Here is a 14249-nt window from a genome sequence, read left to right as displayed (position 1 = left end):
AGAGGCTTCACCCAGGGGTGGTTACTATATCTTCCTCTCTCCAGATAAATATTCACCTGCATAAAATACATCAAAGAAATCATATGTAATACACATGGACAGTGAAGAGAAAGCATTTTGCACTGAATCTGCTTGCCATTTCTGTTGAGCCTTTGTACACCACCCTGCATCCCATTTGTTTTGCTTTGTGCGTCACCTTAATACAAAAACCAAAGTAGCGTCTGTTCCTTCCTACAGCATCTGAACATGAAACAGAAAGGCAGAAAGAAAGAGAGAAAACAAGCTAAGAGTCTAAAGTATCAGAAATTTCCAATTTATCTACCAGTGCTGATGTGGCTTGTAATCCAGAGAGGACTCTATTTTTTTGCAAGTTGTCGAAGTTGATTAAATTATTTCAGATGAGAATTTTCCCCCACTGGATTTTAATCAATGAAATGATGGTATAAATGCTCTTTTCTATGGTTTGACATCATTGTGACAGTCTGAAGAATAATCAATAGAAATGATAAGGTTGGTTACCACTGACTAGTTTATTAGCATTATCAGTTTCACAGCGACTGACCTTTTCCCTCTCCGCCTCACTTCTCTTCATCTGTCATGTTTCATTTTGTCAGATTGATTTCCTTTTACTATAACAGTTGGTATGTGGCAGACTTCAAATGCTAATCAGCCCTTACAGTTTCTCACACGGTGTTGAGAAACTACTAGCTGTATTTAAAGAAAAACAGGAAAGTTATTTCTAATCAGGTCCTCCTCAGAGTGTTATAAAATATAAAATGTTACTTGCTACTATTACCCATTTTATTTTGAAATTGCTAAACTTAAATTTTAAAATTAGGTGATCAGTATTTATGACCAGTAAAGAAGTTGCTACTGTCATTTAAGAAAAATCTGTTAATTATGGAATTAAACTCACAGAAATTTATGTAGGGTTTTTTTTTTATTATGATATTAACTGTACTTGTATAGGTATCTCTAAAACATGGTCTGATTGTTGTAGGATATGATTTCTTAACAGTAATAGAAAAGCACGCTTGGATGTGTACCCATGCATCAACGTTACAACTTCAGCTGTCTTGTGCCATGCACAGCAACTTGGTTGGGAAAACTACAGCATCTGCCTTTCTCCCATGGTTAATCTGAACCTGAGACTCTTTACATGACTATGGTTGCATAAAAACTGTAAGTAAATAGTCCCTATTGAAGTTTTTAAGTCTATATAGATGGGAGGCTTTTGAATTTAAAATGAAATAGAATTTATTCCCTAAGACATGGCACTTGGATGGTGAACTGTTGTTCACCTGGTGTGTATGATGTGCACCCGTGGCTTGCTTCCTCAATAATCAGCTTCTCCTGCCAGTGAGATTATTCTAAATATGCTACAGCATGCCTCTGCTACGTTTGAATAATACACATTTTTTTATCTTATCACCTATAAAGTTCTATGTGTGGAGTTATGGTTTGCAGTAAAATTAATACCTACTGTTCTTAATTCTTGCTTCTGATCTGCCATAATGGGAAAAGAAGTCATCTTAAATATCATTGCCAAATAAGTCCTAAGGGTGTAGGACTTGGCCTTTGTCATAAAATCTGCATGTTAATAAACACAAAAGTCTTCTCCACCCCTTCACTTCCCCAGTGTGGCTGGCATTTTCAATAGAACACATGTGGAGTAAAGTAAGACACAATTACTAAGAAATTAACAGCTGAAAATGGGATATTGATTTGAACTGCAGTCAAACATGATTTGGTTTTCTGTCTTTCATCTAATTTGGAGTCATCTTTTGGGGTGGACTCCTGAATCCTTCCCTACAGGGATCTGCTTTCAAATCCTGACTTGCTTAAGGTTAACGTAATCTTAATAGTTTCGCCTTATGATGTGCCAATACTTGTTCAGTGTAAAGTCAGCATATCAGGCTATCCTGGTCATTCAAAAGCGTCAGAGCTCAAGATGCTCAGTTCAGATCGGCATGTTAAGTGGGTAAGCACAAGGACGTTGCCCCTGAATTGTTCTAAGTTTTGAATGATTGAGGAACATAGAAGTTGCCTGAGTGCCCAGGTAGGTGCTTAATTTTGCAATTTAGAGTATGCAAAATTCGTTTAAAAGCATATACTCTTTTAGTGTCAAACATTGCTCATAAACCTGTTTAGCTGCTCAGATGTCGGGTCGGGCCATGTTAAAGCGGTCTGTGGTGACACGGGGTAGGTGTGTGCCCTGCTTTCTGTCTGCTCGCTCAGAGGCTGCCAGCGGGGTGTTCCCTGCTGTGCTGAGCACAACTTGCAGGAGCCCATGCGTGGAATGTGGTGGCAGCATTGACCCACGTCATTCAGCAGCGCAGTGGCTAAGATGCTCTCTAAAAAGAGCTCAGGCATACTCCAGGCTGTTTTTTCTACAATTATTCCAGTAAGTTTAAGTTGTGCAATGAAACAGTATGTTCTGGGACAACTTTAGCCGCAGTTGTTGCTCAGTTTTCCCTTTCCTTTTACTTAAGGAAAGCTTGAAACCCAGTGAAGTCAGTGTGGAATTTCCCTGGAATGCTTTGACTAAATCCCTTCATTATGCAGATTGCCATTGCAGTCCAACAGCTACAGCACTATAGTCTTTTGTTTTGGCAAGATGAAACTATGCCAAGTGACAAAACTGATCTTGGAAAGCAAGACTGAAGATTTTTTCAGAATAAAGGAGGACAGAAAAAAGGGCATTTCTGGTGTTGGAGAGAGGTATTCCTGGGTTTGACATAAGATTGCATAAATTCAGAGGGATTTTGGAGCACATTTAGTGGTGTTTGTGCATTGTTATTACATTTTCTCCGTATAACTTATAACTAATAAAAATAGATTTAAAACCAAACCTCTGCAGCAGTACTGCAAATTACTTAGCATCCCTAAAAACATCTCAGTGCTTTCTTGGTCCTACATTGTAAGTTTATGGAAAAAATAGATCTTCTGTAGTAAACTGTTCATTGTAACATCATGCAACTTCAGTAATAGCAAGAATTAAATTATTAATTTAGCTAAATGTCACTAGATCTACTTTTTATTGCCTTCTGTGCATTAAGATTCCTCTGAAACCTTTTCTTCTTGGCTGTGTCGCATTTTGTGATGTAGACATAAAATACTCATCTCTGAGATTCATCAGTCTAAAGCTTCCCTCCAGCACATCTTCTTTTAAGAAATTAATTTAAATACAGGATTATGTTTCATCTAGGTAAGATTTTACACCCACATTGAAGAAGTTTGCTCAAAGCGAGGGAATTAAGAGCATTTTTCTATGCGTTTTTCCCCCCTTTATTTTTTGATTGGGTACCATGTAGAAAGTTGAGGATTAGGGGTTTTTTTAAGTGAAAAAAAGATCTTTCTGTTTAGAAAATAATATGAAAATGTGTTTGATTATGTTATGTGTCTGCTGTTTATAATATACAAAACAAGTTGGTTTCATTTATACTAAGTTACTTATATAAATTACTTGTAGATACACATGAGAGTGTCCTTGGGCTTCTGAAATTTGATATGACAGGCTCCTACAGAAAGGTGTTTGTTTGACCTTAGTGTCTGCGACTTAATAATTAGCTTTTTCTTTCAGTACTTGGATTTTAAAGAGCTATCAAAGTATAACTTGTGAGGGTGGGGTTTTTTTGGTTTTGTTTGTTTGTTGTTAGGATCCTTTAGTTTAAACTTGAAATTTAGATCCTTTATTTAAACTTACAGCTTTCTTTTGATTCCGTGCTTACTTCTTTCTATGCCCTGTGCATATTAAACTGTGTTTTTTTCTTCTCCATTACATTTCCTATTAGCAAGACCTATATTTCATCAGCATATCCTTGTCCCACTTCCTCCCCATGTACTTCTTAAAATTGAAGCTCATTTAGGGTAATACTGTGCATCTTGGAATCGTAGGTTCCTTATCTGTGCTGACAGGCAAACAAAGCATCCCTTAATACTTTTCACACATGTACACACAAAATCAAATTGAAGGGGAAAATAGAGATCATTAAATTGATATTACATGTCATTATTTTATCTTGTCACGTCAACCCTCAGCAATTTACCAGGCTTAGGATATTGGGGAACACAATGAGCCTAATCAAGGGCCAGCGTGCTTGTTTACTTTAGAATTTCCAAGTGTCTCATAGGTGACAAAATAAAATCTAATTATTTTGATATTTTATTAAGTGGTTTGTCAGACATTATATAATTACTACTTCTGAAAAAAAGCAATCTGAAAATTATGGATATTGGGAAGGTAGAGCCTGTTGATATTTTTTGTGAGAACAACAATTGCAATGTAAGTCTTGAGGAAAGAGAAATAGATGAAACAGTATTGTGAGACTACAGTAAATGTTGTTTTTCCTACTGTGTACAATTATATGTAATTAGATCTGTCCTTTTTTTATTATGCTGTCTAAAAAATTAATTCTACCTATCTAGGTACTGAATGAGCTTGTAAATAAGATAGCAAGATCAACATAGTCTGAAGAAATAATTAGTAACAATTTAACAGAAATTGTTCTGCTCAGGCTAAATCAATAGTAATGGAGATGAATAAATGGGTGGAAACCTTAAGTAATTACATATCCTTTAAATTATTCTTGAATTAGAAAGCAGGAGAAAAGAACAGATTTAATTACTTTTATAGATGCATGGGAAGAGAACTTTCTGAATTCTCTCTTTGTTCTTTCTTTTCTAGAATATAGTTTTTTAGGCAGCTGGTTTTCTGTTTCCTGTACCTTGTTGGACTTTTTATGCAACTCTGTTAGCTAGGCTAGACTAGGTACTCTTTTTTTTCCCAAAAAATGAGTTACAAGCATTAACAAGAAGACAACGACTTCTTATTGTGTTTGTTAACTTGTGTACTCAGGTTTCAGACTGCTTATTTTTGTCACAATTCTGATTTTTTGCATCAGCCTAAGCAGGAAAGACCATTGTTCTTTTGGGTGTTCTATACAGTAGGGAGGAACTCTTCAGAAATACTAAATTTACCTTTATTTAATAGAAATGTACCAGTATGTTTAGATGGGGCATGTAATTAAAAAATAATAAATCTAATACTCTCTCTTTTATTCTTATGTACCATAGAAAGTTCTACTTTGATGTGGGAATGTACTGTCTAGATTGTACTTTTTGCATTATTGTTTTTAATTTTAGTTACAGAAGTGTTTTCTCATGGGCTTTTGATATGTATTCCAGTTTCTGTAAAAGATCTGGTATGTTCACATTGCGTTTTCTGTATTCATAAACTATGGTGTTTCAAAAGAGTTAAGAGCTTTATGATGCATCACTAAGAAGAGACAAAGAGGTGTCAAGATTGACTCTAAAGATACTATCAGCTAAATTAAAACCAAGCAGAATAAATTGTAAAGTAGCTGGATGGTACCCTTTGGAACACCATGGAAATGCAAAGGTCAGAGAACCTTAATTTACACAGTGCTGCTGAGACTTGGGGAACTCTCAAAACCTAACACCAATATTTTGGTTTTCTTGCCCTTGAGAAAGTAGCATTAGAAAGATTCTGCATTAATGCATTTGCTAACTGACCTAAATGCTTTCTTGGTATAAACTATTCTGAATTATTATTCAATCTCAATCAAAAGGTATAAATGACTGAAATAAAAGAATAAAAAAACCCTTTTCAGTAAGTGTTTTGGATTTATAGAATAGAAATGTTTTGGTTGGAAAAGACCCTTAAGTCAAGTCCAAGTGTTAACATAACACTGCCACGTTACCACTAAACCATGTCCCTCAGCACTATGCGTCTTTTAAATACCTCTAGAAATGGTGACTCCACCACTTCCCTGGACACCCTGTTCCAATGCTTAATAGCCCTTTCAGTGAAGAAATTTTTCCCGATATCCAATCTAAACTTCCCCTGATGCAATTTGAGGCCATTTCCTCTCATCTTGTTGCATGTTACTTGGGAGAAGAGACTGATCCCCACCTGGCTACATCCTCCTTTCAGGTAGTTGTAGAGAGTGATAAGGTTGCTCTTCAACCTCCTTTTCTCCAGGCTGAACAACCCCTGTTCCCTCAGTTGTTCCTCATAAGACTTGTGCTCTAGACCCCTCTCTAGACCAATGAGAAATTGTCTTAGTTTTTTAAATAAATGGATAACTAAATTTTGTTTAACCTCTCTTCCTTTTTTAGCTGGAAAGGCAATTACTGATGCAGAACCAGATGAGAGAGAGACAAACAGCCATGCAGATTGCTTGGACTCGGGAATTTCTCAAATATTTTGGGACGTTTTTTGGACTTGCTGCTGTAGGTTTAACAGCTGGGTATGAAGTCTATTTCCTAACAGAAAATATTACTATATTGCATTTATATTTCTATGATGCTGGATCTTCCTTTTGCATTATAACAGAGAGTTATTTTTATCCAGTAACTGCTCAAAGGTTGATCAGATGACAAAATGACTCTGATTTCTGTCTGCTTCCAGACGTGTTTTGGTTATGCCTGTACTGAACTGACAATACAATGATACAGCTGAGGTACAAAAAGTTCCATGTAAAATAAAAGCTGTGTGTGGAACAGGGGGGATTGTTTAAAAGCCATTCTATTTTCTTGTCTATATTGTGTTTTAATGAACTATTAATGAGAAAAAAATCCTCCACCATCTGGATTTTTTAATATGTTGGTGAACAAGTGGACATACTCTGAAATCTGTTCACTTAAAATCGGAATCAAGAAACTCACCCAAATGGGGAAAAAACCCTGGCTAATAAAGCTGTATTCCATAGGGAAAAACTTGCCTTATAGGACTTCTGTTTGTTAACATGTTTTTCTCGTGCTATAGCACAATTACAGGGAGTGTAGGAAGTATTTGTGGGTTTGTGTACATAGTATAGATTAAATGCATCTTATGCATTATGTGTTCTCTGTGGACTCAGATGCATTTGGAACTGAACATAATATTTTGATTGCTACATGTTGCATGTAGCTGGATGGATATGTGCACGTGCACGTGCATGCTACCTGAGTTAGATTATCCCATTTTTGTTAGATATACTCAAAAGTCACTTGAAGCATTTTTTTAATACCCTTGGTTTGACAGTTAAGCAAGAAGGCAACCAGAAGATTAATGCTTCTGAAGAAATTAAGACTTGCTCTTCTTTGATTAGAATGTAGAAGGATACACAAGTCCTAGACGGTCAAGGTCAATCTAAAGTAAGAGTGTGCTGAATGTCCTAAATAATCTCATTTTTTCCTTCTTTTTTTTTCTTTTTTTTTTTTTTTCCTAAACAGAGCAATAAAAAAGAAGAACCCAGGAGTTTTACTGCCAATAGTTCCCTTAAGCTTTATATTTGCCTATCAATATGATATGGGCTATGGGACACTGTTGCAAAGAATAAAAGGTATGTGTATATAAGTCTGCCTGGTTTACACATAAACCCAACCTTAATACGGCTGTGAGAAAACTTGCAATAGATTTTCTCTTTTTTCTGGACAAAATCTTACTCATTCATTTCTTTTCTTCTCTGTTACAATCGGATACTTCTCCAGTCAAAAGTAATCACCCCGGTTTTATGGCTTTTCCCTCCAGTTAAGACTGACTGTTAATTCCTCCTCTCTTGTTTTAAAAAATGTGAATTCCAAGGCTATAAATACACCTCAAGTAAGCACTGCGTATTTGTGAGAAATGACAGATCTAGTGATATGCTTCCTTATTCCACTCTGATGCTGCTGTTTTGGCAAGCGGTAGAGATCATAAGAGCAGATGAAGGGATACAGACAGGAATCATACCCTTATACTTTCATAACCAAACACAATTGTCAGATGATCATCTTGCCAGTGTGCCCTGCTAAGATGGAAAAATAAAGGTGAGTCACAGAAAGTGGTGTCTTGCCTCGTAGTTGCCAGTGGCAGATCTGATCAAGTGATGGGTGTTGAGGATTATGGAGGTACATTTATATGTTAGCTCTGATTCCTAGTGAAGGAGACATGCTAAGAGAGTGTTCACTGAAAGTGAAGACGGCATTGGTCTATGGCTTGTTACCTTCACAAATCGTCTTAGTTAACTAGCTTGATTTTCCTGTCTGCTACTGACACAAACATACTGAAACAAAATAAAAATTTGTTTCAGCTCTTGGTCTGCCAAGAGATCAGCCTCCAGAACTAAGAGGTAGGTTTCCTAACTCTGTGTACTTCATTGAAAATAATGATAGATAAATTAGGCAAACTCTGACATATTTCCTGCTGCACACAGGTGCAAATATATTCAGGTGATGCAGTAATGTATATCTCTGAACATTTTCTAAACCCCACTAAATACATTTCTTTGGATTTTAATACGAAGAGGCAGCTGAGCACAGGGAGAAACACTGAGTAGCTCTTGGAAATCCAAGTGTTGAAAAGGAGATTAGTACATACAGTGCAGAAGGAACACTTGTAATTTAGGGTTTGTTAATTTATTTAAAAAAAAAAAATGACCTCATGTTCATTCCAGAATTTTGGAAGAGTGAGTACATCATAATACACACCCCATAGCAAGAGTATGTAATGTGTTTACTCACGACCATGTGGTCCTGTATAGGTTGAAGAGGGGCAATGTAGTATCATGTTGCTTTCCAAATACGAAAAGTTGTGTACGTAACTTCAGATCTACTAGGGCAACAAACTTGATTGGTGTCATCAACAGAGATGAAATAAACAGTAGTACAAGAAGAACTGATGACCTGAAGAACTGAGATAATAAAATAGGATTCAATTTCATAAGAAGGTCAGCAAGAATCAGAGAATCACAGAATGATAGGGAAGCTAGAGACTAATAGGGATTCCTACCATCAGAGCTCACCAGCTGTAAGTGATAGAAAAAGAGAAAAACCTGAATGTATTAGGTGATCACAGAATGAGTATAATCCAGTGTGATGAAATTATGAAAGTCAACTGAAATCTAGAAAACTCAAGTGAGGTTTCCTAGTATCACAGCATGGTTGAATGGGACCTCTGGAGGTTGTCTGATCCAATCACTCTGCTCAAGCTGGATCACCTAGAGCCAATTGCCCAGAAAAAAAGTCCTGATGGCTTTTGAATATCTCCAGGAATGGACATTCCACAACCTTAGTACAAATGGAGGTTACAGATGGGAAGGTATGATGCAGCAGAACAGTAATACCTTCCTTGGAAATTTTGCATAATTTAGATCACTTCTGTACAAGGAGTCTAGAATTACTGAAGAGTTAAAATTGTCAGGGAATGCCAAGCTGCCTTGTGAGAGAAAACAAAGTCATTAGTTTGTTTAGCCTTGTGAAAAGATGTGAGAGATTTCGGTCTACAGATCTTACTTACAGGATAGGATAAAGGAACATAAGAGAAGGAAATTAAACTAATTACTAATATCAGCACTAGAATAAAAGGAAGTGGACTAGCCTGAATTAATCTGGGCTAGAAATAAGAAGGAGGTTCGTAATTATGTGGAAATCAGATTCAGGAGTTCATTTTTATTTTAACAATAAAATTAAGTACTTGAAGAGAAGGTTTTATGACACAATTGACCCACAGCCATAATACTTGTTCTTACTACTCAGCTGGTCCCTGTGACCACTTCCATACTACTTTCTTAATCACTTCTCTGCTTGCCCATGTATTCTGTTGGTGGATGCCATGCTTTGTCTCTGTAGTGTAATAATGAATGTATACACCATTCCCTTTATTGTTCCCTCTTAACTGCTCTCTTCCCTCCAGGGTATGCCTATCTTCAGCCTCATAGCCAATTCCCTCTCCTAAGTTAATTTGCAATTACTTCCATGCTGCATAATCTTCCTTGCATCTGAAGCACTTGATCAAATAGCCTTGCATCTGCCGTTCTTCATTCTTTGGAATCAGTTTATACCCCTGGAGGTTTCTCTATTCCTCTTTCACTAGGCATTTTGTCTCTGATCTTGCTTACAGTTAATTTTTTCTTCTGCCTCTAGCCCGCTTGTCCAAATATTTTCTTATTACTTGCTTATTCTCCCACATAGACATCGGAGGGATTTTTTTCCTGCTTTATAGGTTGGGCTAATTAAAGCAAAAACTGAGGACAAAGGGGGAGATACCTGTTTTGAGTTCTGCTTGTGCTGCTGAAAAGCCGTTAGTGTGCCAGAGCCATGGAATAGAACTGAATCTTTTGGCGATGGCAGGGTTACAGAACAGCCCTCAGGTGCACGATCTTTTCTGAATGACTGAGGACACTAAGAATCAGTCATGAACCTGCTATCTGTGTTCTTGGCCTTGCTGTTCTGCTTTTCCTCTTAGTCCAGGTACATATTGCTGGTGTTTTTCAGACAAATTATTAGAGGAGGGGAGGGATTATATAGACAACTTCCAACTGCACAAAACTTGTCCACTAAGCAATCAAACTGGCCACCTTTTCCAAGATTTACATAGCTCACTGCTTGTATCCTGAGACATGTGAGAAGGATGGTGACTGGGAAATCTGCTCTAGTGCATCTGAGTGACAGGCATAGAGATTTGACTGTCTGTAACATCTCTCTGTCACCTAAGATCTCTTGATATTCCATAATCAGATGCTATATGCAACTGACTGACGTGTTATTACCAGTTACTGGGAGTGATAAACAGTGTCATCCTGATGGGTACTGCTGATGTGTGGAGATCCCAAGCACTGTAATACTACCAAAATTGCAGATGGAGATTTCAGCATTCGGACTCGTTTTAAAGATTGACCCAATCTTGACTACATTACAATATTCAGTCAGGTTTATGGCATGTAAATACAGCTTCAAATCCCTGCCTTAACAATCATCAAGCTAGGAGTTAAGGCATAGGTAAATGAGATTGTTGGCACTGTACCAAATGGAATCAGCCAAAACAAACACATTCTTTGCCTAATCTTCATCTTTTCTTATATCACAATTAGACCACCACAATTTACGTATGATGTTCAGTCTGTATCTTTGTTTTCTGGATTCTCTGTCCTAGATGTTTTCATTCCAGCCTTACCCAGACCATTCTGCACCCTGCAGCTTTTCCCTGCTGTGCTGTTAAGACTGCGTGTTTAGGTAACTGTCTTAGCAAATCTTTTTGTGAGCAATATGCTTTCACCAACGCTTCTTCAAGGCTTGTGCTACCCTCTTTCTGCCTGTAGCCTGACATCTTTTAGCCTAGGCCTGAGACAAGAAGAAAAATTGTGCCCAAATATAGTGTGTGTAGGATACTGTGCACAGGGAATTTACTTGTTGAAGCTTACGTATGCTTTTATGTCTGTGTCTGATCTACCCTCGTGTCAGATTCCTAATTGGTCAAACGCAGTATGGGGTTGGTAAAAAGTACACGGTGATGCCAAGTCCTTGCAGTATCTCATGCCTCCAATTCAAAGCATGTGTGTAGTAAATCTCTACATGAAACATTACTATAAATCAGTGTAGTTTTTAGGAGAAAGGGGCTAAGAAACGGCAACAGCAGCACAATTAATTGTTATGGCTGAAGTTCGTTCAAACAAATGCAGTCTGAGGCAGATATTCAGTTCGGACCAAACACTTCTGTGTGCAGGTATCCCACTAGTACTTTAGACAACTTTAATGCTACATTGGCATCGGCTCGTTTGTAAAATACATAACTGTGACCTGGTATTTTGTTGCTGTGGCCCAAACAAGAATAGCTTAGTCAGTTTCTTTTTTTTTTTTTTTTACTTTCTTTGCTTTCTCACAGTAAGGGTGAGGAGGAAATTTATTCAAATTTTTTTATTTTTTAAGGTGAAGCAGAGAACATTTTGGACACACAGAGCACTTTGCTAGAATTGCCGAAAGGACCACTCACTTATGAAGAGCTGGAGAAAATCAGAAGATCTCAGAGCAAGATCTTCATAGAAAAATAGGAAGATGGGATTAAAGTTTAACATCTGAAATGTGATTTTAATAGTGGTTTCAGACATAAATGAATCATTAAAATTTTGAGAAAAATATGAGCTTTTATAAAATCGAAATACAGTTCATAAAAAAAACCCAAAACTTTCTAAAGCAATGATTTTTATATTGTGTATATCTCTTGACAACACCCATTGTTGCTGTAGTATATTTTCTTGTTTAGAATTAAATATTGAATTTACACTGTTTATTTAGAGTCTGAAAATAACTTTCACCTGTAGTAAAAATGTCTGGTACTGACCAAACTTACTATAATCAACAAAAATAAGTTAATTGGTAGTTACAGATTTGTATAAATATGGTCATAATTTTCAAATATATTTAAGGATGCACAGCTCAATTTGAAGGCAGGAATAGACAGTCAACTTCGAAAAATAAGACACTTTTTATTTGCTGTTCTTTAGGCAGTAAACTCACCATCTCTGCTTCAAATTCTGGAATAAACAGCTTTTATCAGAAATAGGTTCAGAAGCAAACACGTCACTTGCTAACTGTGTGTTTTACTCTTAAGAAAAACTGTATTAAAGTATGAGCAGAGATAATTTCTCAAAAAGAGAAAACAAATTATGTAGCTATTTCCTGAATCTTTTTCATGCTTGTTTGACATTCTGAAACTCAGGATAATTTGTTTACATGAAATCAGAGTTTCACTACTAAGATGAATATTAACTTAGCCTAACAGCAAGTAAAATTATTAATGTATGTTTTTGTAATTGGTAGATCCAAGGGGCCTTGCAAGTACTGAAAAACTGAGGGATTTTTTGCATGCCTTTACTCTTGCATGTTATATACTGAGAATATAATTTTAGTATGTTTTAGTATTCTGATGTTACACTTGGCAAAAAAATGCATCTTTCTGTATTGGAAATCTTGTTTAGAACAAGATTATTTTGTGTTTTGGATGGAAAGTCTTCTAGCATTAGCCTAATTGCGGAATGAAAAACAAATGCTCAAAAAGCATCCAGTAATGAATTAAGCCTAAGTCTGTATTGACAATTTGTTGATTTAAAAATTAAGTTCTGGCTGGAGATAATGCCCTGAATCTGTTTTTGAAGACGACTTGACTAAAATCAGAATATTGTTATAGTAAGACAAGTGAATATGTAATAAAACAAAAGCTTCTCAACGTAGAATAAATTAATAGCACAGTTTCCATAGCTGTGTAAGACTGATTTCTGAAAGTGCATTCACTTCCGCATTCAATCACTTCTATAATTGGTTCTGTCATTGTGTGTTAATGATGAATACAATCTATAACAGATGTCAAATGTTATGCATTTTAATGTGCAGAGTGATAAAATAGGTTATAATAGCTTGGTTTACACTTTGGCTGTTTAGGATTTAAGGCATTGATTTTAATTGGCTTGGAAGGCGTGCCTCAACTCAGCCTATGGTGCTACCCATATTCTGTGAGCTCACAAAATGCAGCCCAAGACCACGTCATATTTTCTGCCTGTCCTGTAACAGAATCCATCACCACTTGCTGCTATATTATGTACTACACTTAGGACATATATATCCCTGCTTACCTGTTTTGCTTTGATTAACAGGTCATCTGTTATTCATCTGCTCCCTTTCCTCTAAGTTCTGAAGTCCACCTTGCTTTAATTTTGAAGAAGTTATAATAGCTTTTTATGTTTTGACCTCTGTCATATATTCATCCTCTTTCTTCTGAGAAAGAAAAACAATTAAACCAGCTTGTTTTGGCATTTGTGTGTCTCCACCTGTGCCTTTTAACCCACCTTTTAAAAATATGAAAGCCATTTTGGCAAGTGAGCAGTTTTACTTACAAATCCTAGAAAATGAGGAAATACCCTAATCCTGTCCACTGTGAATTAGGAATGAATATCTGTGTGTTTGCAATAGATTGCTGGTTATGGTATTGGATCAAAAGGCGGTGTTAAAGCAAGCAAGCAGGCTAAGCAAAATAATGACCCTAACAGCAGTTTTAGAAGATAATAGGATAGCAATTTATTGCCTCATCCTAGCTAGATTTGAATTTTTTTTTTCTCCCAAAGGTTAATCTTAGATCAATAATGTTAATCCACACTAAAGACTCCACACTAAAAAGTGACAACAGCGGGGCAAGTATGATTCAGTGTTACAAAGTGAGTAAATTTCACCAAGTAATTGTTGAAAATTACCAAATTTATAAGGGAAAAGTGACAGGCTCTAAGCAGGACAGTCTAATGCCAAACCCAGAAATTTATTTAAATGGGCAACATAGAATGTGCCAAAGATTGTCAAGAAGTTAAGGGTTAGTCACCTTTACTGCCTTTATTTTTTTACTATTGGCTTTGCTTTTTTTGTGATAAATATATACTTCTGTTTTGAAGACGCTCATTCTTTGTTATGGATTATTTACTCTACTGCCAGTGTGTTAATCA

At 36.4% G+C, this 14249-nt stretch overlaps 1 protein-coding gene across 2 annotated transcripts in view; it reads left to right on the top strand.

Annotated features, from left to right (window-relative positions):
* Positions 1 to 14197, top strand: part of PLGRKT (plasminogen receptor with a C-terminal lysine) — a 30746-nt gene extending 16549 nt beyond the window's left edge. For both annotated transcript variants that reach the window (XM_074569683.1, XM_074569684.1), the window contains exons 3-5: positions 6142 to 6272; positions 7240 to 7349; positions 11692 to 14197. In XM_074569683.1, the coding sequence (XP_074425784.1) occupies positions 6142 to 6272; positions 7240 to 7349; positions 11692 to 11813 (363 nt within the window). In that variant the 3' untranslated portion in view covers positions 11814 to 14197. The remainder of the gene's footprint in view (positions 1 to 6141; positions 6273 to 7239; positions 7350 to 11691) is intronic.
* The last annotated feature ends 52 nt before the right edge of the window (positions 14198 to 14249 follow it).

This window comes from Larus michahellis, chromosome Z (genome assembly GCF_964199755.1).
Source record: "Larus michahellis chromosome Z, bLarMic1.1, whole genome shotgun sequence".
In the NCBI taxonomy this organism is placed as follows: domain Eukaryota; kingdom Metazoa; phylum Chordata; class Aves; order Charadriiformes; family Laridae; genus Larus; species Larus michahellis.
This window is presented reverse-complemented; position numbering and strand designations above follow the sequence as displayed.